Source organism: Phoca vitulina, unplaced genomic scaffold (assembly GCF_004348235.1).
Source record: "Phoca vitulina isolate PV1807 unplaced genomic scaffold, GSC_HSeal_1.0 scaffold64, whole genome shotgun sequence".
Taxonomy (NCBI): Eukaryota; Metazoa; Chordata; class Mammalia; order Carnivora; family Phocidae; genus Phoca; species Phoca vitulina.
In genome coordinates, this window is record NW_022589767.1 from 1225860 (window position 1) to 1249396 (window position 23537).

A 23537-nucleotide genomic window follows, 5' to 3' on the forward strand; every position below is an offset into this window, starting at 1 on the left:
CATGGGTAAAAGAAGTCTCCCAGCCCCCAGGTGGCAAGCGGAGAGTTCTCAGGAACCAGGGCAGTACTCTCTCCTGCTTCCTGGGACCCTATTTCTCCCCAGTTCTCTCTCGATTAGTTCCTTCTTCACTTTCTCTGTCTGCCAGTTTTTAGTCCCCTGCTGCTTGGGACCCAAACACGACCTCCCCGTTGAAACACCCGGCAGAGGCCGGCTAGAATCCTAGTAACACAGTTCCAAATTTCTGGCATATGGAATTGAATGGGCCTGGCTTGGGTAGTAGGCAAACCACTTCTTGTCCAGTTGGCTATGATTAGAGGGGCAAAGGGTTATTTTGTCCACCGAGGCAATGGTGCCTCCCCTTAAGTGCATAATTGGAAGCGGTGTGAAAGGGAAGGGCAGTGGGCAGGGCAGACTCTCGAGAGGCACTTAGAGGTTATTGTCATAGAAGGCAATACATCAAATTTTTAATAACATTTACCACCGACTGACTGGATCATGGTGACCTTTATTTTATGTATGCTATTTTACGTTTTACAAGTTTTTTACACTATGTGTATTTTTAGAATCAGGAGAAAAGTGGGTTTGGTTTGGTTTTTTAATATATAACATGTATTGAGTCCCATCCCTATTATGTGCTAGCTTGTTGGTTATGGGAGTTGCCAACTTGCATGATTAATGGGCGTTCTCTATCCTTGATGAGCCTACCTCCTTGTGCCAGATCCCCCTTTCTTGTGTTTGTACTTAAACTTGCCAGGACCTCGTGGGATTGTAAATGGTTTCTGCGACCAGTGTCACTAAGTTATACAACTCTGAACACCAATAACAACTTTAGCCCATACTATGTGATTTAGTTATTGATGCTATGCATTTGTTGATTCTTGAACCGTTTCAAATGAGTATCTCTTTTTTTTTTAAGACTAAGTTGGTTTTTTTAAAAGATTTTATTTACTGAGAGAGAGAGCGTGCTTGCACATGCGCCCAGGCATGAGCAGGGGAGAGGGGCAGAGGGAGAAGGAGAGAGAACTTCATACAGACTCCCCACTGAGCGCAGAGCCCCATGTGGGGCTTGATCTCATGACCCCGAGATCATGATCTGAGCAGAAATCAAGAGTCAGACGCTTAAACGACTGAGCCACCCAGGGGTCCCAAAATGACTAAGTTTTAAAAAAAAAAAAAAAAACTATTCTTAATATTTTGTGACCCCCTAAGTTGACTGACTTCCACATGTCATATGCTGTAAATACTAGTTTGCTGGTTAACACTCACTTTGAGTCACCAAAGAACTGACTTTCCCATAACCACTGTCCGTTTGTTTCTCCTGGATCTGTTTGCCTAACACTTAAACGGCCAGTTCTTCCTTCACTTTTATGAAATTAGCCTTAATTCCTCTTTCCCCATTCACACTTCCTTCATCTTCACGTTTTATTGGCCGGCTCCCAAGGTTTCATGATCACACGTATGGCCATAAATGTCTCTTTCGGTTAAGGATCTGGATAGAATGTAAAATCATTTTTAACTCTCTTCTTTCATATACATAGGGAACTCCATCTTTAAAATTGTGGGGAAAAAATGAGTTTTTGTGGCTTCCATGGCTGGGGTTAGAGTCCATTTTTAAGGCTTTTCCAGTGGTTCCATTTGAATATAATCTTCGAATCACAGAGGAGGGGTAACAGGATATATAACGTGAAGCTAGGAGGGCCAGGGTTTGGCTTTCAGCCCCAGACAGGGACCACTAACAAAAAAGGTTGCTTCCCGGAGCCTGATTCCTCATCCGTAAAATGGGAATCCTAGCACCTGCCCCTCCGTGTTAAGATTAAGTATGTGGACAATGCTGGTCCTCTATTAGGTGGCTTGTAAACATTTGCTAAACTGATGAAATGTAAAGAATGTAAAGAACTATCAGGGAAACACCCACCTAATCTTCCGGAAGGGCAGCCCGAGGTTTTGATAAAGGATGCAGAACCACTTTGAGAGTCAAATTACTTGGGCAAAGGTCGGCCCCTCCTTCAGTTAAAAAGCTGGGGGCAGGGCTTAAGGAGGAAGTGACAGTCCTTCCCTGAGCCTCCCTTCAGCCTTGGTCCTCAACCTGAGGAGGCTATAGCCATGGAAGTCTTGATCACATGAGGCTCCCTCCATGAGAAGCCAAGAAGACCCGGTGAAAGTTTCATCTTAAGTTCTGTGGAGAGAGACTCAGGTCTAGAAATATCCTTGCTGCCACGTGACCTGAAGAGGGGGAAACCCGTGCCAGCCCCATTCCCAGGTAAACCCAGGGAGCGCCAGTCTTGGTTCTCAGGCTTCCAGGAGGACACGGTTGGGTCTTCAGTCCTGCTTTTGCTAAGGAGGCAAATCTAACCAAGGGAGAGGTTTACAGGGTTTATTAGAGAGTTCTTATCATGTCAGTCTCGGGAAGCAAAATGACAGCTAAGAATCTGGGGTGATTTCCAGTAAAAGGAGAGAAAAGATATATGAGGGGTTTCCAGGAAAAGGAGAGAAAGATATATGGGGTTTCTCTTTCATTTCTCCTTTGCTACAGAAGGTTTGAGATAGTGCAGTTAAGCATATTTAACTGGCTGGATCACTTTTTTTTTTTTTTTTTTTAAAGATTTTATTTATTTATTTGACAGAGAGAGACACAGCGAGAGAGGGAATACAAGCAGGGGGAGTGGGAGAGGGAGAGCAGGCTTCCCGCCGAGCAGGGAGCCTGATGCGGGGCTCGATCCCAGGACTTGGAATCATGACCTGAGCCGAAGGCAGACGCTTAACGACTAAGCCACCCAGGCGCCCCTGGATCACTTTTTAACATTATGCAGTCCCCTCTCATTGAGTGTGTGACAGCGTGTGTGATGACGTGACCGCAGGTGGGTGGCCAGGAGCCCATGGAGATGCTGACTCCCTCGCCGAGAGCAGGGATGGGGCTGAGGGCAGGGATCCCTGGGTTTGCCCGAGCACCTGGTGGGAACGTGGTCTAGCTCTGGCCTGACCCTCATTTGCTTCCCTGAGGACAAGGCCCCAGTAAAATGGGCAGTCCCTCTCCCTCCCCTCTAGAAAGCTCCCTCTGAGTCCCCACCCCCCTCTATGCCTGGGTGCTTTTGTTTCACTAATGTGCCCAAGGCTCTCTCAGTTTAGTTTCTCTGGTGGGGAAAATGAAGACATGTTAACCTCATTTCACCCTTAGGATTAAAAAACAGGTCATCCTCAGAAATGACAAATGGGACGGGCATGGAGATACTAGGAAGTCTGAAGTTCAGGGAGGAAGGAAAAAGGGCAGACAGGCTCCGAAGGGCCCAGGGGGCATAAGGTGCTGACGGGGAGGCTCCAGGCAGCCGGACATAATTGAGCTGACCATCTGGCTTGGGAAGCCCCCTCGGGGATGAGTGTCTAGGGGCGTGAGTGACATCCGGGCCTCACCTGTCTGTCCCGAGCAGTGAAAGTCAGCTGTTCCGCTAAGCCTGTGCAGGTGCCCTCCCTGCCCCGCCCCCCCACCTGGCAGGCCCAGAGCACAGGGGACTGAGCCAAATTCTGCCCAGTTTGCTCCGGGTACTCGTGGCAGCGTCTGCTGGAACCACGAAGCACGCATGTTTCTGCAGGACCCGCCGTGGGAAGGGAAGTGAAATCTAATCTCAGCAAGTGAATCCACTACTAAAAATCTCCAAAGCGTGTCTGATGATAACAACAGAGGAGCTTCCCAGCAGGTTCGGCCTTCCCGGCTCCTCCAGTGCTCCCCAAGGCCAGGCTGCGGGCACCCCGGGGGACTTTGGCCATTTAGGAGGTTGGGGGGGAAAGGAACCATGAGAGAGGGAAAAGAGGCCAACGCAAGAAGCTAAGCTCGGTAACCTTGCTTTTGCAAAGTAGGTTTGCAGGCCGTTTGTTCTAGATAAGGATGTGAACAGAGGGTGGGAGGCGGAGGCTTGTGTCCCCGGAATCCCTGAGTTAGCATAAACCTCACAGGTGTTAATCTGCAGCGGATTCCCCAATCCTGGGTCTGATCCAGCCGGTGGGGGAGCCGGGCTTCCTTTCCATATACGTGCATAACATTTATGGTGTAAGTTTCCATGAACCCAGAAGTTGGGTTTTTACTTTCAACAGGAATGGCAGAGAGCACTAGGGATCCAACCCATGATAAACTAACCCAATGCTACTTTAAAATAAGACTTAGCTACAAAGCTAACAGTAGCTCTCCCTTCATTTACAATGAGGATCAGTAGGGGGAAAAAACCCTCCACTTGTTAAATGCATTTAAAGTGTTGGAACCAATACTTTGCTGTGTCCACTATTTTGTTTCAGCCCAGTGCTTTCCAGGCCCTGGTCACGGCACACCCCCAGCCCGCACCCCCGCAACCCTGCACCCCACAGTGGGGTTGCCTCATCCGGGCCATTCCAGAGGAATGAGCCCTGCAGTGCTTTCTGCTTCTCTCTCATTTTTGGTCCCCAACAATTGGGGGGTGGGGGGCAAGTACTCTGTTCCTTTCCCTGCCCGTAATACGACAAAAATCTCTTTCACAAAATGGAAAGACCTTGTGCTCCATCTTGACCTCATTGGTTTTCCCCTTTTCTGATGTTGCTCCTGCATCAGCATTCAGCAAACTTGTCTCTTAAAGAAGTCAGACCCTCCCTCCGTCAGTGCCGCACACACACAATTTTCCAGTCTTCCTGCTACATTAGAAAGTTTTGGGGTTTTTTAACTTACATGCAGGTGTCTTTGGAAGCATAGTATGTCTTGAAGAGAGGGCTCACCCTCCCACCCAGGACATAGATCCTGCGGAACCTGAGTGTATTTCCTGCCTAGAGCTGTCCTGAGCTGCCCAATTCAAAAGGAAGCTTCAGATTTAAAACCTTCTCACTTCTGTCCTGACACAGTTCAGCTCTGGGCTCTTGTCTGGGCGCAGCTCCTTCCACACCCCGTCTGCTGCCCCAGTTCTGATCGCCTATCCTGCTCTCGCCTCACCCTTTCTGGCTCCTTCTCTTGCTTGTCTCAGGTTGCTCACTCCCCCTCACCCCTTGGTCCACTTTAGTCGCTTACAGTGTGCCTCAGTTCTCAGTATTTCTAAGCTACATCTTTCGTTCATAGAGTTGCCAGATTTGCATAAAAATGCAAGACACCCAGTTTAGTTTGCATCTCAGATAAACAACAGATACATTTTTTTTAACTATAAGCATGTTCCATACAATATTGGGGACATATTTATACCCAAAAATGTTTGTTTATCTGAAATTCAAATTTAATAGGATGTTCTGTCTTTTCTCTGGCAGCTCTATAATTATTTTTCATTCATTCGTCAAAAAAATATTTGTGGAGAACTTACCAGGTGTCAGGCATTGTGCTAGGTGCTGGGAAAGCCGGCCAGGTCCCAGTCTTCATACCTTACAGAATATATACTTTATACACACATACACTATATACATACACATATATATATGAACCTATAGGAAGAGGGTGGTTTTTGTACTAAACCTAATATTTGTATGTCACTAGTTAGTTTTAACTGCTCCATTTGATGAGCTTGCTTTTATAAACATTAATATTTACATCACAAAAAAGTAACCTATTAAAATAATATAATTGTAATAAATAATGGATGCCAATATTTCTTGAGCATTTATCATCTGCCCTGTACTATTTTAAGTGATTTACACACACTAATTCTTTTTACCCACATACAAAGTTGATGAAGCAGGGTTTTTTTTTTTTATCCCCATTTTGCAGATGGGAAAATGGAGGCCCAAATAAATTAAGAAATGCACCCAGTCACACAGCTAGTAAACAGATGACCCAGGATGTGAACTAGATTATCTAACTCAAGAAACCAGCAGGTAAACCACTACTCTGTGCAGACCAACACTTGTTTTAAGGATTTTCAGTTTGTAATTCATCCTCCTCCACGACTTAGATAATATGAGTCACATTTTATAAACAGGAAAACTACACCACAGAGAGGCTAGTGATTTGCCTCAGTCCCTTTGCCAGTAAGTAAAAAAGCAGTTCTTCAACCCAGCTTCTCATTCCAAATGCTGCCCTCCCCCCATGCCATCTGAAACCCCCTTGGAGCTTAACTAAAACAGTGGTGCCCAAAGTGAATTTCATAAAGATTCTTTAATGAAAGACTTAATCAAGCACTTGTTCAAACACTTAAGTTCTACTCTAAATGCTTTACAAATATAACTAATTTGGGGGGCTGGGGAGCTCCGTCGTTAAGCATCTGCTTTCAGCTCAGGTCATGACCCCAGGGTCCTGGCATCGAGCCCCGCTTTGGGCTCCTTGCTCAGCGGGGAGCCTGCTTCTCCCTCTCCCTCTCCCACTTCCCCTGCTTGTATTTCCTCTCTCACTGGGTCTCTCTCTGTCAAATAAATAAAATCTTAAAAAAAAAAATACTAATGTAATCTTCATAACAGTATGAGATGGGTACGGTTATCATCTTCATTTTAAACATGACAAACTGAGGCATAGAGGCAAGTCACATAACCACTAATGGCAGAACCAGGATTTGAGCCCAGTCTGTCTCGGAATAGGAAAAGAATTCCACAAGTCATTGTCAAGTGCCTTTTTGTGCCGGGCATTATTGTAGGCACTGGGCCCGTGGCAGAGACAAAACAACACACACACATGCCTGCCCTCCTGGGGCTTATCTTGTGTTGAGGAGAAGAGAATAAACCTGGACAAACTTGGGAAAGGATCCTAATGGGGAGTGACTAACACCGCACAGGGGTGGGGCCTGTGAGACCACGAGGCAGGGGAGGGGAGGAATGATGGGCCAAGGGGGGCAGAGGTGGAAAAGCGGGAAGGAGCATGTGCTTTCCGGAGATGGTGAAGTGACTCCAGACAGCAGAGGCTTCACTGTGATGCATCACATGACGTGAAATTGGGAGATGGTGAGGGAAGAAAGATTGTCAGATTGTCCAAGCCCGGAGGAGGATGGGAGTATGAGGAAACAGAAAGGAGGTGGGAGCAAAGCGGTCATGACCCCTACCTCACGCCATAGCCCCCAAGTTTTGCTTATGTTCAGTTCCCTGAGGCAGGTGTGTGGGCCTTAGATGTGTACAAGCCAAGGCAGAGGATAAAGGAAGAAGGAAGAGAGGATGGGAAGGGTCAGGGACTGACACAGACATTTCCCTTTGCTGAGTTGGCCTCCCTCTTTGCCCACCCAGCCTCCCCAAGAAGCCCTTTACCTGTCTCCCGTGGTCTAGGGCTCCTTTTGAGATGTGCTGATGGATCCAGAGAGAAAACGCAGAGCTTTCAGTGGCCCAGTCAAAGGCCCCCATGGTTGGCCTCACGGCCATTTCACTTCCTGTCCCTCCACACCCCTCAGCCCCCCATCCTCATAAAGCGCCTGTGCGTGCTCTGCCGGCTCTCTCACCACTCTTCAAACTCGTTCTGAACTCAACCGGAGCCGTCTGCCCTCTGCCCAACCTGTCCCACCCACCCACATAAACCCTTTCTGTCTGTCAAGGAGACCTGGCTTGCCGTCTCTCGGAAGCTGTCTGTTCCTCCCCACACTGGCTCTCTGCACCTCTGATCCCCCTCCTCGCCCACTCTCTCTGTGTGGAGCTGTCTGTGTACCTTCTCTCGTCATGGTCTTTCACAAAGAACCCTGGACTTTCCATTTCTGCGGACTTCCTGTCTCCCTGCACAAAACAGAGTAGGTGCTCAATAAATGTTCGTGGAGCTCCAGGCCCGTGCCTCCTGACCCCCAGGAGTAGCATGCCCACAGGTGAGAGGACACGTGTGGACTTTGTTGTTGCAGGCCCGCCATGTGCACCACCAGCGCCTGCGACCTGGAGGAGATCCCCCTGGATGAGGACGACACAGGCAGCATAGAATTCAGAATCCTGGCCTTCTATGCCAAACACCATGTTTTCAAGAACAGCCCCGCAGTCTTCTCGCCGAAGCGGCTGAGAACAAGGAGTTGGTCCCAGAAAGGACTGAGGGGTTGGCCAGCAAATGAGTCATGGACACAGGTGTCGTGGCCTTGCAGAAATTCCCCATCCAGCGAGAAGCCCCTAAACCTGGCCAAGAAAAAGTCTTCCTGGAGAACACTCTTTGGAGTCACAGAGAAGGAGGAAGATGCACAGAGCTCACCTGTGTTCGTTTTGCAGGGTGCCACAGCACATCAGGCTGGTCCTCAGAGTCAGCAATGGTCTAGGTCCCTCACTAACGTGGAGCAGCACGCCGAGTGGGAAGGTAGGCTTTTGGGGGCTGCTTCTCTCCCAGGACAAAATCTTTCCCTTCTTTGTATGCGTGGTATTTCATCTCCTCCCAGCTGGTAATGTGGCCTGAGGCAGGGCACTCCACTGTGCCTCAGTGTCCCAACTTACTAATGTTCAGTAATAATTGCCCTGCTTTTCTCGAGACTGAGTAGAAAGTAAGAGGCTGTCAGTGAAGGGTGGCAGGACTGGTTTTCTGGCTGCGCTGTCTAGAAATAAGCTTGCTGCCCTAAGTCCTGATCCTCTGTGCCGGAGACCAGTATGGAGGGAAGAGCCCTACGTGCAGGTTCAGGCTGCCGTTCTTCTTGAGGTAAGTCAACTCACCTCTCTGGGCTTCTGTTTCCAGCTATATATTGGGGTATCCCACCCTCCCTACCTCTTAGGGTGGTGGATGGAAAGATCAGGTAGCTACATACAAAAATACTTTTCAAAGTATAAAGCACTCTAAAAAAAAAAAAAAAAAAAAACCCAAAAACTGAGAAACATTTTAGTTTGGGTTTTTTTTTTTTTTAAGATTTTATTTATTTATTTATTTGTTTGTTTGTTTGTTTGTTTGAGAGAGAGAGAGAGCACGAGCACTGGGGAGGGGTAGAAAGAGAGAAGCAGACTCCCCGCTGAGCAGGGAGCCCGATGCGGGACTCCATCCCAGGATCCTGAGATCATGACCTGAGCCGAAGGCAGACGCTTAACCAACTGAGCCACCCAGGTGCCCCAGCTGAGAAGCATGTTGACAAAACCTTTCCTCAGTGGGACAAAATACATTATATTGAATAAAACATTTTCATGAAGGACTTCACCATAGAGAGTTGCCCTTCATCCACAAACCTTGGCACAAGCATCTTCTTCCCCTTCAACAACGCCCAGTCCCTGCTGCCCAGGTTTTGAAAGAAAACCCCCTCTCCTGCTGGGTTTGATTGCTGGGCTAACTTGTCAGTAATTAGTCAACAGGTGGCAGTAATGTCTCAATTTTAAAATGGTGTGACTCTCCCGGCTTACTTGGAGAATCAGCCCACAGTTGGCAGTTTTTGATCACTCACTATGACCAAGGAAACTTTTATTTCCCAAACTTTTATAAGTCCCATAGACTAATAAAATTTTAGAACAGGAGTTAGGGATGAGATTATCTGGGGAACTCCCCCTCTCCCCACCCCCCAGTGGTACAGCAAGCTCCTGCTGGAGATGGTAGCTGAGCTTGGGGCATCAACAGTTTGGAGGTACCTAAATAGGCTTTTCTGCTTGGCTATCCTTTGGACTTCACCGAGAGGCAGAGGGAGCATTTACAGACTTTAATCTTCTGGTTTCCTGAGATAAATGACATTCTGAATTTAAAGGTACCAGAGTGTCCTTTGACCTTTTTTATTTACTAAAATTTCAAGATCTTTATATAGATATAGATATTCTTTAAAATAGTAGAAATGATTACTTCCTAAGGAGACCTTGCCGTAGACATTTATGTTCAGTGTATCCTCCCTTCCTATCTTTCTCTTGCCCACTTTCTTGTTTGGTGCATTGTGTGGGTGGTTAGCTGGTTTTACATTGGACGTGACTCAAGAGAGCCTCACGTTCTGTTTCTATTTTGCCACGTATAAATCAGAGTTTAGCAGTTGGTGTCACCTGGGTTCTTTTAACTGAAGGTCACAATTTAGACCTCGCTGCTGTGTCCAAGATTCAGACAGCAGGCCTCAGTGAGAACTATAAGCTATGTCCCAAGATCGAAGCCTAGAAGTGAGAGGTTTTCAGGAGGTAGAAAAATGGGCATCAGTACCAACCCAGGTTCTTTGACTTGTGAACCCTTGTTTGTCCGCAGCTAGGATTTGCTACATGTGGAATGTTACAGTTACGATTAGGTTTGGTTACATAGAGTGGAAAACTCAAATAACTATGGCTTCAATAATGTAGAGATTCTTTTTCTCTCCTATAAGAGAATACCAAAGTTTGGCATCCCAGGGCTCATATGGCAGCTCCAACTTTCATTAGAGATTCTTATTCTGCCATCCCTTGGCTAGTGGCTTCCAACCTCAAAATCACCTTGCATTCCAAGGTGGCTGCAGAAACTCCACCATCATCTGTACATTTCAAGCAGGAGGAAGAGGAAGCAAGGGGTGGGGGGCACAAAAGGGTGTCTTCTTTCTAGATAATTCCCTTCCCTTTTAGAGAGCTTTCTTGAACCCACACTCAACTTTTCTTACATCTCATTGGCCACTCCTTACTGTAAGGGAGGCTAGAAAATGTAGTCTGTTCAGCTCAACCCATTGCTGCCTGTAACACCTCGGGTGGGGCTCTTGCTAAGGAGGAAGAAAATGAATACAGGGAAGCAAATAGCAGTCTCAATCGTAGAAAAATGCCGTACCCCTTCTATTTAAAGCAGTTGCCTCAGGCCCTATGTCAGGCTCTGAGCTCAGCGGGGAATCTGCTTGAAGATTCTCTCTCCCTCTCCCTCTGCCCCTCCCCCCACTCACACTCTCTCTCTCTCCCTCTAAAATAAATAAACAAATAAATCTTTTTTTTTTTTCAAACACACAAATGCCTCAAGCCAAAGGCTGGCTGGCACCCTCTCAACTGTGCTGTGCTCTCTTCCTCTCCTTAGCGCCATAGTGACACCCCCCCACCAAATAGACCCCAAAGGATGGGCAGCCTTTCTGTCCTCTCCCTACCCCATCCAATTCTCCCTTGCCTATCAGATGAGATCAACTCTAACAAGAAGGGAATCTTTTCTCAGTGTTTAAAATTAAGGTTTTTAAAATGGGAATCTCAACTAGAGCTGGTTCATCTGAGTCGAAATGTGTTTGCTTATCCTGTTTCCTGCACATACATCACCTGCCTCCCTCACTCCGTATCCACCAATTCATAGAAATGGATACGCCGTAAGCAAGCGAGCCAGGGTGGCTATTTCTGTGCCTGCCAGTGGTCTCCTGATTACCCTGCCACAGGATGGGGGCTGGAGGATGAGGAGGGACCGCCTCTGGGGCCTTTATCTGCCTCCTCTGAGTGCAAGACGGGCACAGTGTGACTTCCGGCGGGAGAGCCATGTGCTGACCACCGTAGACAGGCTGCACAAGGTTACAGAGGAAGAAGCTTTCCTTGCCCATCTTCTGCGGATACAAGGGAAGGCTCCCACTGGCTTTGGGATTCAGCCTTTTTCCCATTTCCTTGCCAGGGGCCATGCGTGCCCAGCATTTCATAGGAGGCTGGTTGGGCTGCAATAAGGTGGAAAGTATATATTTGCTTTGATTGTTAAAATGGGAAGGAAAAGCATCGGTCCTTTTCTCCTTGACTTCTCTCCTAATTCTTCTCTCTCAATTCTCTCCTTATCTTTTTTGAACCTGATGTGCCAAGCATGAAAAAGTGTGGCTTTTTAAGAAAACCATTATGCCCTTCTTTAAAGGAAAGCATTTTGTGGATCGCACTTTATGTATCCTGGTTTCCCTATCGACATTAAGTAGATGTTTCGCATTAGACGTGGAGGAGAGACAAGACACGTAACTATATGAGCAAGAGCAAGGGGAGTTCGGTGTTTACTTGATAATGGGCTTTGAGTAATGAATATGGCCTGAGAGCAGGGATATTTCTCTTTCCTCGGTGACCAACCCCCAAAGGCTTGTCAAACTATTGAATGCCCTCTTATGCACATAGGGGCCAGCTCTTCAAGATATAAAGGATGTCCAAAAAAAAAAAAAAAGAATAAAAATAAAAGCATAATGAGCATTCCCTCAAGCAAAGAACTAAGCACTTTCTTTTGTGTTTCTTCCCCTGCAGAGGGGAAAGGGGATCCTAATTTTGCAAGACTTCAAAAAGAGGGTGCAGAAGGGCAATTGTTTCAAGGTGGCAATCATTCCTCGGTGCACTCCGCCCCCACCCCAGCCTGTGCCAGGCAACTCCCAGTGCTTTCTGAAGAATGGCCTCCCCCCCACCTCCCCCCTGCATGCACACACCGCAGTTCCCTCTAGGCTGGCCTTTTCATTTCGGGCGACTGTGCATACCAATGAGCTAGACAAAGTTCTCCTGGGAAGGGCCGCTCATCCCCATTTGGTCTCGTTTCAGCTGTGGACCCCAAAGTTGTTTCCATTGCCCAGCGCGTTGCTGAAATCGTTTATTCCTGGCCCCCACCCGAAGAGTTCCAGGCCCAGGGAGGAAGCTCCAAGTCCAAGGGGAATTTTGTCCATCAGGTCCCCCACTTACAGGGCCCGTGCTCCCAGCCTCGAGCCACCAGTACTAAGAAAGGTAAAAACTTCCCTTCCGCACGCGTGGGTCGCGTTGAGTGTTTGCCAGGCAGAGGTGCACGAGCATCGGTGTGTTTAGCCAGCACCAGGCTCTGCAGTTGAGGCAGCTCTGCTGCCCTGGACCAAAAGCATGACTGCAACGTGCTGGAGGCGCCGCCGACCTTTAGCTTTGGAGACCAGCCCAGGCCCAGGGGAGTGCGCCAGCCACACTCTGAAGCAACGGGCCAAGCTCACTGCGAAGTGCAAAAAGGAGTCTCCTCCCGGTGGGGGGGGGGGGGGGGGGGGGGGGGGTGGGAGAAGTAGAAATCGGGTACGCCACCTTGTCCGCAGAGGGCAATGCAGTACTCGATTCAGTCACGTGGGCGACGGTCAAGGGCGATGGCCAGTTTGCTTATGGAACTGCACGGGGTATAGATGGCGCGCCAGCCCGGGGATTTCTAACACTGCCGGGGGCTCCTGGGAAAAAGCAGGGCGTTGTCGGACACCAGGTCTGGTGCAGCCCACGAAGCAGACCCGAGAAGTAGTGAGCAGAAGGCGGTCAGTTGTCAGCAAAACCGGAGCAGGAGCGAGGACCGGAGTTCCCATCAGATGGGCGGGAATTGAGGGGAGCAGAACCAAACGCCACAGGAAGAGACATTTGGTCCTTCTTTCCCTCCCTGACCACTGTCCCTGCTCCTGGCTCCCTTTCCCCAAACTGCAGCAGAGGGGCTGGGGCAGAGGCAGCCCCCTGGGTTGGCAGTGTGCCCACGTGCCAGGAGCTGGTGTCTGCGACTCCCAAGCCTGGAAGCAGAGTAGTGAGTCCGCCTGCACCGTGCTGCGTTGTGGGGCTTAGAGTGAGTGGCCAGAGGAGAGGGGGTCCCTCTGAGTGCTCGGAGAAGAAAGGTGTCTCCACTTTATTGTGATCTCCTGGGTGACATAAAGCCATACCCCACTGCAGGCTCAAGCTAAGGCTCTTGGCCCCCATGCACATGAGAAATTCAGGCCGTTGTTAGAGCACCTTTCCCGGAAAGACACAGAAGCATCAGAGAAAAACTCCAGACGGGCGATGGGGACCCACGTTCTTGCTTCTCCCACGGGACTTGAGTCTCAGACTTCCCACTTACCTTGCCTTTCGCTGGACCTTCTTGGGATGTGACGGGCTGGACTGATGTCCTGGCCTCCCTTTCCCTCTTATCTAGAACAAACAGGAAGACTCCACGACTTCAGGGATTGAGCCATAAGTGGAAAGTGCCGCTGGATCAGGAACTAGCTTCTCCCTGTTTGGAGTCTGTTCTGTGGCAACAGCCATTTTCCTCATGGTCGGTGGTTAGCTTGTTTTGAGATAAGAAAAATCATACTCCACCTCCCCTCCACCCCGTTTCAACATATACACCCCACAGCAACTGTAGGCGTCTCTCTATCCACCTGCCATTTTTAGCGTTCAGGGTGGGAGAACTTAATCATTTTATTTATTTATACCCCACCTGGTTATAAAGACAGCAAAGTATGCATTGTTAGTAAGATCAAATAAATCCCACTTGAAAGATAATGGAAAATGAAAACACTAGCGGGGAAAGAAGGTGGATTTAGGAATAAGTTTAATTCCCAAAATGTAGGCCAGGAAGACTGTACCCCCTCTTCGATGGGGGCCACAAACTTGGCTCTACACTTTCTAGCAGCACAGAGTGGGGAATATGAACCAAATGGAATTTATGGTGTCCACGTGGAAAAAAAAAAAAATCTGCTCAGGGGAATCCTACAGACCAGAGAGGAAGTTCTCCTGAATATCTTCAGAGATAAGATCACGAGCAGTGGAACTAACATCTTCAACAACATTCTTACAATAAATATATGATGCATTTCGTGGTGAGAAGGGAAAAAGGAAGAAGAAAGGAAAGGAGGGGTCTGTAGAAGAGGGTGGCTGGAGTGGTTTGTGCCTCATCAGGCAAGGCGAGGCAAGAGTTAAGTTGCTAAGAATTACAAAGCACATGTCTCCCTCAATCCCTAAGCTGGCTACACGTATTGTCCCTGGGGAAAAAAAAAAAATTAAGATTATATCTTTTCTTAAAAAAAAATAACTGGAATTTCCCCCCGACAGATGGAGAAGACCAAATTATAGCCAAAATCGTTGAGCTGCTGAAATATTCAGGGGATCAGTTGGAAAGAGAGGTATGGAGCTTCTTGAACTGATGTGATTTCTTTCTGTGCCCACGCACTGGGGCAGAGAAAGCAATCGTACTCCAGATTGTATTCCTTTGCAAGTTCTGGTTTCCACTTAGTCCTAAATTTTATTTCCCTTGGAGTGAAAATTCTTCATGCTGGCAGCATCTCAAAAATGAATCACTTTGGAAAACATAAGTAAACCTTCTGGAGCCTCCCTGGAATTTTTGGAAATGAAAAATGTAACTTTGTTATTGCAAGAAAAGACACCAATAAATTAAAATTTGCTGAATAGAATTATGAATCTAGTTCCCCATGTAACTGATCCTTGGGGAAGTTTAGACTCTTGCATTTGCCCTGCAGTCTGGATATTGATGTCCCATGCCAGCTCCAAGGCTGGAGTCCTTCCCGAAATCTCCCCTGAGAGTGGCCAGACTATTCTCTGCTCAAGGTCTTTCTTAGCAGTTTGGCCAGGAGGGGCGGGTTAAGTGTTACTTGGAGCACTTTGGCCTTCCTGCCATTTAGAAGTTGAGACCCCATCATTCCGGTCAGGAAGGTGTAAGAATGCCTTCAGATACAGAGCTGGTGAGCAGGACCCCACTGTAGCCAAAGAGAAGTTCTGTTTGGTTACCCACAGACTGTCGAGTAGTCTCTAGGGCGCGTCAGTCAGGCCCTGGCCTGTGGACCCTTTTCCTTGTCCTACCAGGATCAGTGGGAGGAAGTCAGGCCCCACGGGTCTTGTGCAGGAGGGGAAAAGCACTGACTGGCCAGCCAGCCTTCCCCAGTCCCGGCATGCTCAGCAGCAACTCTCTCAATGCGTTTGTCAGGGGTGTGCCCAGCGGATGGTGACCTCCCGGGACGGTGCAGAATGAGAAACGGAGAAAACCAGGGATATCAGATAAAGAAAAGAGAACAGGTTATGTGAACTTCGAGTCCACAAGTAGGCAATGAACAGGGGTGCAGAGAAGGAACACAGAATGTGCCCTCCTATGTTTCTCCAGAGCTAACATCAGTGGATAGGGATGATGGGGCGATTGATTTTCTCCATTTTAGGAATGAACTTTCTAGCACTCAGGACTGCCTTGTGAAGGAATGATCTTCCTGTCACCAGAAGAATTTCAAGGAGATCCCAGTGACCAGCCAGCAGCGCAGTACTTGAACTGGGAGAGACCTATTCGAATCCTCCAGGATTCTTTACAGCTTGAAGATTCTGTGGCTCTCTCATGGCAGCCTCCTTCCCAGCCTCCCTAAGCAGTGACTTGCATTGAATCATGGAGGCAAGGGACAGGAGGTGGTATGAAGCCGACCTCCGTGGTTAGAGAGAGAGATGCTTTCCTTTTCACCCCATAAATTACCACTTTAAGAAATCTCGCTTTTCTTGGTGATTTGGGGTGATAACTTTACATTCTTTATGTAGAGAACATGGTTGTTTCCCCAGTAGCAGACTTTGGTAGGAACACACGGAGGGTCTGACTTTGCTGTGTGGGTGCGGGTTCCCACTGGGCCAGGACAGTGACGATGGCCAGGGCCACTCCCTCCATGGCTGCAGGGTGCCTGCAAAACCACTCATCCCTGAGAGCACATGTCAGCCTCATCCAGCACCTTCCTGAGAGGCCAGACGGCCAGGGGCAACCCAAAGGAGCAACGCTGGGACGGGCCAGGGTCCTCTGCAGAAGGTGTTTCTTTCTGGTGTTTCTTCTTCTACTGCTTTAGCAAGCCCAGGCTTCCAGCTACCCACTGGGGTTTTTGCATCTAGCTTCTACAACTGGGTCACTGATCAAAAGGAGTCCATTCTTGCTGTCGAGGACACTAGCCCTTCTTGCTTCAGATTTGTAATTCACACGGGCCCCCTGTGTCTCACGGAAGTTGGGGGGTGGGCTGGACTCACAGAAAGAACATTGCTCCACCAAAATCTTTACATAGCATCGGACGCACCCCCAGAATGTCCCTTTTAGAGACAATATTTGTTGAGAAGCTGCTTAGCTTAGCATTTCTCAAAGACAGAACTAGAGGATTTCCAAGGAAACATGTAGTCCTCGCTCACTAAGTAATTTCTGTATGACTGGAATCGAGGGTTTCCCACTGGGTGTTTTGGTGGCCCACTGCTGAGCTAGAGTCTGCTTCACGGGGCCAGGCTGCTCAACTGAACACATATCGTCTTGTACGCAGTTGAAGAAGGACAAGGCTTTAATGAACAGCTTCCAGGACCAGCTATCCTACCCTGTTTTCAAGACCATCACGGACCACTTCTTACGGGGTGTGGACACCAGGGGAGAATCAGAGGTCAGAGCTCAGGGCTTTAAGGCTGCCCTTGCAATAGATGTCACGGCCAAGCTCACTGCCATCGACAACCACCCCATGAACAGGGTGCTGGGTTTTGGAACCAAGTACCTGAAAGACAACTTCTCGCCCTGGGTCCAGCAGCAGGGTGGATGGGTAAGTGTATCCTATTTCAATATGAATCTTCCCAGAGTTCAGAGGAGGTGGAATGGAAAGTTATGGGGGTTTTGTTTTTTTCCAGTGAAGGGAACACATCTTTGAAGCAGCTCCCAAGGATTTAGAACAGTTGAGTGGCAAGAGATAGATCCCAGTGATGGGAACATATTTTTAGTGATTATCTTCATCATCAATAAATATTTACTGGGCTCCCAAAGGGTACAGGGGGTATGTATGTTGGAGGAGAGGCACTGGTCAGATAGAACAGGAAATGAAGAGATGGTGAGATATAAAATGTTTAGATAGATGTAATTTCTGTTTTCGTAAATTGTGCAGGCAGCGGAAGTCTGACAGTGAGACAAGGAGAGGCAGACAGTTCCTTATTCCCTCAGATGCTGACAGGCAGAGAGAGAGACAGCGCTCATCATATTTGGTCATTGCTGCTTGGACCCAGCCATTTTGACAGGGACATTTTGATACAAACCAAAAAGCAAACTGTTAGATTTGTGTCTTGTTTTTTTAAAAAAATGAAGTTTATTTATTTATTTTGTAGTAATCTCTGCACCCAATGTGGGGCTCAAACTCACAACCTCGAGATCAAGAGTCACAAGCTCTTCCCACTGAGCCAGCCAGGCGCCCCAAATTTGCGTCTATAATTCCTTGCTATCAAGCAAAACAGACACCTTCACCCCCATGCCTTCTCCCCCATCCTTTGTCCTCATTCCTTGAGATTTCCTCCAAGCTGCCATAACCTCAGAAGGTTAACCTCTTCAAAACGCTTTAACGCATCACTTTAAATCTCAGTAGGCTCAGGGTATTTTTGTCTGTTCAAACCCTTCCTTGGAAGGACAGGCCTTTGTCCCACATTACCCTTAGTCCTCTTTCCACCAAAATGGTCCAAGGGTAGCAGGTTTGAGTCTGCTCTACACATGGTCCAGCATGGCCTTGCGGCCTCCAAATAGGCTTGGTCTCTGGGCTACCAGAAGGAAAGTACAGCTGATCTTGCCAACGGGCTGAAGTGCCCACCGTGGTCTTCAGTGGCTGCCTGTTGAGCTTACCTAGTCTTCTGTTCCTTCCTGTTTTCCACATTTGCACCAGATATGGTAGCCTGAAGTGGCTGATCTGAACAACTAAGGCTCTCAAGTATTCTAAACTTAAGCTGCCTTAACTCATGCTAAAAGAAGGATAGATTCTTTGACATTATTTTGGCTTTAACTGTTCTTTCTTCTGGACCCCCTCAAGTCCCTCCCCTGCCCCAGAACCTTTCCTGACCACTCTAGCTTAAAGGCCTCACCAGCCTCTGACCTCTTATAACACTTCATGTCTGCACTATAATTATATACAGGAAAGAACCATCCTTGTTGGTTGTGTAGGTATATTTTTCCAAGGAGATTGTAAGTATCAACTGGGCTTATAGGCCAGTTCCCAAAAGTCTGTTTAGTTAGTTAATGCAGCTGAAATGCCAAAAGTGTTCTAGAAAAAGGCTACACCAAAAGCACAAACAACAAAAAAAATAAATTGGACTATATCAAAATTTAAAATCTTTCTGCTTCAAAGGACACTACCAAGAAGTGAAAAGACAACCCACAGAATGGGGGAAAAATACGTTCAACTCACATATCTGATAAGGAACTTGTATTCAGAATATGTAATAAACTCTTACAACTCAACAATAAAAAGACAAAACATAATTTTTTAAAATGGGCAGTGGATTTGAATAAACATTTCTCCAGTGGCCAGTAAGTACATGAAGAGATGCTTGCTTTACATCGTCATTTCAACATTAGGGGAGTGCAAATCAAAACCACAATGAGGGGCACCTGGGTGGGGTGGCTCAGGTGATTAAGCATCTGACTCTTGATCTCAGCTCAGGTCTTGATCTCAGGGTCATGAGTTCAAGCCCCATGTTGGGCTCCATGCTGGGCTTGGAGCCTACTTAAAATGTAACAACAACAAAACACAATGAGATATCACTTCACACCCACTAGCCATGCTTCCCCTTTGGAAGCAATTTGGCAATTCCCCAAAATATCAAACATAGAGTTACCAATTCTACTCTTAGGTATCTACCCAAGAAAATCGATAACAAAGGTTCCTGTAAAAACTTGTACATGAATGATCCTAGCAGCTTTCATTATTATACTCACCAAAACAACCCAAATGTTCATCAGTGATGAATGATGAATGGAAACACCAAAAGTGATATACCCATACGATGGAATAGTTTTTAGCCATGAAAAGGAATAGAACAGATGGATGAACCTTTTTTTTCCATTTTTAAAAATTTAAATTCAATTAATTAACATATAGTGTATTATTAGTTTCAGAGGTAGAGTTCAGTGATTCATCAGTCTTATATAATACCTAGTGCTCATTATATCATGTACCCTCTTAATGTCCCAGATGGATGAACCTTGAAAACATTATGCTAAGTGAAAGAAGTTAGACAAAAGGGCCCTATATTGTATGATTCTATTTTTATGAAATGTCCAGAATAGGCAAATTCATTGAGACAGTTGAGAGGTGAGGGAATGGGGAGTGATTGCTAATGGATAAGGAGTTTCTTTTGGTGTGATGAAAATGTTCTAAAATCAAGCAAGGGTGATGGTTGCACAACTCTATGAATATACCAAAAGCCACTGAATTATATACTTTAAAAGGATGAATTCTGTGATATATTTCAATAAATCTGTTATGAAAAATGGTGGTTTTAATTCTAGTAAGCAAATAAAAAGAGGAAAGAAGAATATATTTTTATTTACTTATTTTTTAATTTGGCTGCCGGTGCTAGAGAGAAAAACCGTTCTAATTAGAGAAAATAGATGGATTTTGGGTAGAAATAATAAAGGGCATTTTCAAAGCTTTAGAATTTGACAGCATTTTTTTTATCATTTGTAATTTATTAGTTTACTTTTCTGGGCCATCATAAATCCTAATTTTAAATCTTGGCCACATTTAGGTTTAATTTGGAACATGTAGCTGGAAATTAGGAGCGGGAAGAAAAAGAATGAGAAAGGACTAATTTTCCCAAAGCTGAGAGAGGACTTGCAAAAATAAAGAAGGAGGATATTGATAAAAGAATATTTATGAGTTGATAGGAGCTATTGAAGTGTGGAGGAGATGTGGACTGAGACTTGTGTTCAGTGTCCATGAACAGGAAAGAAAGATGATGCTGTGGTGGCAAGAGTCTAGGGACTTCCATTGACCCTTGGTATTTTGGCTCTCCAGGGTGTCCTTATAGTAGTGGAGAAGGAGGAAAATGATTCCCATGCACAAGGTTTCCAGGGTTCCTGACTATCTCAGTATTCCGCATTTCATGCAAATGTATCTAATCTTCCCAACTAAACTGCAAATCTGAGGGCAGGCTTAAGTATTTTATGCCTGTTCCTTCTATATACATCATAGATGTTCAGCCAGTACTCCTAACATAATGAATTAGTCAATCAAATGAATAGCAACTATATCTAAAAAGCATGCTAAACAAACTACCATGAGATTTAAATTCACTTGTTGGCCATTTTTCTTCATTGTAAAGCACTGTTCAAATAGTTACTCTGTGGTCTTGCAACCTCACCCATTTTACAGCACTTTGTAAGGAGACGTTTGCAACCTCCACAGTCCTCAACCTTTCAGCATCTACTCTTTTGAATGTTAAATACAGCATCAAAGCCTTTTCCCATCTAGCTTGCTAGCCCTGGATATATAACATAAGTCCGTAGCATATGTTTTGCTTTCAGAATCCCAAGGACACTGGTCATCTTTCCAAACCCTCCCCCAAACCCTATCATAGTCTCCGAACCCTGGGTCATGCCTGGAACATGAGAGCAGAGTTCACAGGTATATGTTTTCAGTTCAACCGTGAATCAAACGTGGAATGTTATGAGTCTATTTCTCTTGTTTCCCCTCTAGGAAAAAGTACTTGGAATAGCAGCACATGAAGAGGTAGACTGAAGCATCAGAAGAGTTGTCGTCTGGAATACTCATTATCCAACTGGGATCCTGTCTACATTGGTCTCACCATAGAGTGTGGGAGGAAATACAAATGTGCAAGGCAGAGGGAGCATTGAAGCTTCCCAGATCATCGTTCCTGTGAATCCAGAGGCATCAGGAGAGGCCTCGTCTGTCTCCAGCTCATAGAATGTGTAGTAGCATGGCCCGTGACATCCATGTTTTTCAGGTCCTCCCTTGAGTGTGGGAGGAAGTCTAGGAAGACGAGTGGTAATTTTCCTTTCAAATGTTCAGAACAGAAACTGTCATCTTGCCTCTTGGCCAATTTAGGGAAATTTTGTTACACATATTTGCTGATTCCATGAGGGCAAAATGATAAATCGTGCATGTGCTTACTCTTTGGTTTCTAGTACTATTTATTTTTAAACTACACTTGGGATGGCCTAATAATGGCATTGTTTCAATGCCTACCTTTAGGAAAATGTTGCTATTCATGTTGGTAAACATAGGTCAAAGAGACCCGAGTTCACTGCTACATCCACTAGTCTGGGGAGATGGAGCCATATCTGCCTTTTGACTCACTTCCCTAGAAAAATTCTTTGGCAGTTTGAAAAAGTTGCATTTGGCAGAAAATAATTACTCCTACCACCCTTAACCGTCTCAGTGACCCCACCTCTATTTCTCAAGGTCTCTGAAACTTTCTTTGTTATTTTTTTGTGGTAGTGTAATGATTAGTCACTGGTAAAATAAATATGTGGAAAAACCACTGTCAAAAGAATATCTTGTGGTTAAAATAAGTAAAAAGTAATAGTACTAAGATCTCTGTGAGGATCAAATGAGTTAATTTATAAAAAGCGCTTACAACAGTGCTTGGTATTTAGTGCTGAGTGTTCAATTATGTTCAGTATTATGTGCTGCCCTCAGCTAAGATGAAAATTTCCTCTCAAAGCAATCACTGATTGTTTTTCTGAAATTGCTACTGCTCAGAATGAGGTTTTATAGTAAGTGAAATATGTTTCACAATTGTTTGGCAATTATTTAAAACAACAATTATTAAAATAATTTTAAAAATACTGTCAAATTATAATCCTAAAACTTTCTGGATCTGTTGCACCCAGAATGTAGCCTGATATAAAACAGGTGTTTAATAAACCTTTGATGAACAAATAAATGGATGAATTAATCAGACTTACTTTTAGCTTCATGGGAAAATTGGGCCTATCTAATATCACATGCTTCACTACTCTACCCATCTTAATTAAAATGATTTATTCTCTTTTACTTCCTGCCCCCCCCCCCCGCCACCACCACCACACACACACACAGAAAAATCATAAGTGTTAGGGATAAAGGAGTTTCCTTTTACAGATGGAGACACTGGAGACCGCCTCTTCTCCCATGTTGATCCAATCATTCCACACTATTTGCAGTTTCCCAAATGTATCATGCAACCTTGTACCTCTAAGCCTTCATAACAATATTTTCTCCACTTGGCGTGTCCTTGCCTCCTGGTCCTCTCTCCCCTTATGTCCATTAATTCAATTAATTCCGGTCCCATCTTTCCAAATTTACTCCTTCATCTCCTCCAGGAAACATTTGCTAACCCTCCCTTGGCTGCCATAGGGCTATATTTGGACATTGTCAAAAGGATGTTCCATAACATATTGCTTATAGACATTATACTTAATACATTATGCCATAAGACCCAGTCTTTTGCACTGGATTATAAACTCTTTTATAAACAAGTATTATGTCTAATTTAACTTTGTCTACCTAATGCCTGGCACATTTTAATGTATAATTCAGCCTCGCTGCTATAACCTGTAAATCAACGAGATTGGACTATGGCCCAAAATATGTGTCGTTTTAAAAAACTCTCCAAATGTTCCAATATTATCTGCAGCTTCCAGCCAAGATGAAGTAATAGTAACAGAGTTTAATCTCCTGCTTAAAACACTGGGAAAAAAAAAAAAAAAGACAAAATGTATGAAAGAATAGTTTTCAGTTTTCAAGACGTTGTGCGTCAGATAATGAAGGACTTGTCCCTGAGAGATGAGAAATAAAGTGAGCCCTGTGATTGCCCTAGAGTACTGCAGATAGAGTTTTTAGGCTGTGCTGGAGGGAAGGGAACCCACATAGGGCTCAGCAGTCTCCCAGACTGGAGGAGATAGAGCCTTGGAGTCCAGGAAGGCCAGGGAGATCAAGTCTGCAGGACAAATAATGGACAGAAGAGAATGGCACACAAAGCTCCAGAAATTTACAGACAGATCCCCTCAAGTTTTCAGATGAATACTGATCAGCATGTGCATGTGAAGAAGTTATTGAGGGGAACACTCTCCAAGGTTCAAGTTCACACAGGGCTGGGAGTAGTCCCTATTTCCATTAGCCAGAATGGAAAAACCAAAATTTGCATGGCAGTAGGTAGAATACCCAGAAGAATTTTGCTTCAGTAGTGGGAAAAAAATAAGCTCTAGATTAAACATGCTGGTTCTGTCCAACAAAGATGAAGAGCAAGAACCAAAAGGATTAAGCTGTGATCAAGTAACTTAGCTGTGTTCCAGAACAAGAATCTTTATAGGATCACAAAAATATCCA

At 45.8% G+C, this 23537-nt stretch overlaps 1 protein-coding gene across 1 annotated transcript; it reads left to right on the forward strand.

The window, feature by feature from the left end:
* Positions 1-2100: 2100 nt before the first annotated feature.
* On the forward strand, positions 2101-21239 carry BCL2L14 (BCL2 like 14). Its single transcript, XM_032391769.1, has 6 exons — positions 2101-2260; positions 7740-8176; positions 12241-12420; positions 14497-14567; positions 16728-16994; positions 20904-21239. Exons 2-6 carry the CDS (start codon positions 7747-7749, stop codon positions 20943-20945), a joined length of 990 nt encoding a protein of 329 aa, XP_032247660.1. The 5' UTR covers positions 2101-2260; positions 7740-7746; the 3' UTR covers positions 20946-21239.
* The last annotated feature ends 2298 nt before the right edge of the window (positions 21240-23537 follow it).

Excerpts from the sequence above, each read along its gene's own strand:
- BCL2L14 (XM_032391769.1), top strand. The coding sequence starts at position 7,747 with ATGTGCACCACCAGCGCCTGCGACCTGGAGGAGATCCCCCTGGATGAG. Across the intron at positions 12,421-14,496 it reads AGCCACCAGTACTAAGAAAG|ATGGAGAAGACCAAATTATA; the intron begins GTAAAAACTTCC and ends TCCCCCCGACAG. Across the intron at positions 14,568-16,727 it reads GGGATCAGTTGGAAAGAGAG|TTGAAGAAGGACAAGGCTTT; the intron begins GTATGGAGCTTC and ends TCTTGTACGCAG.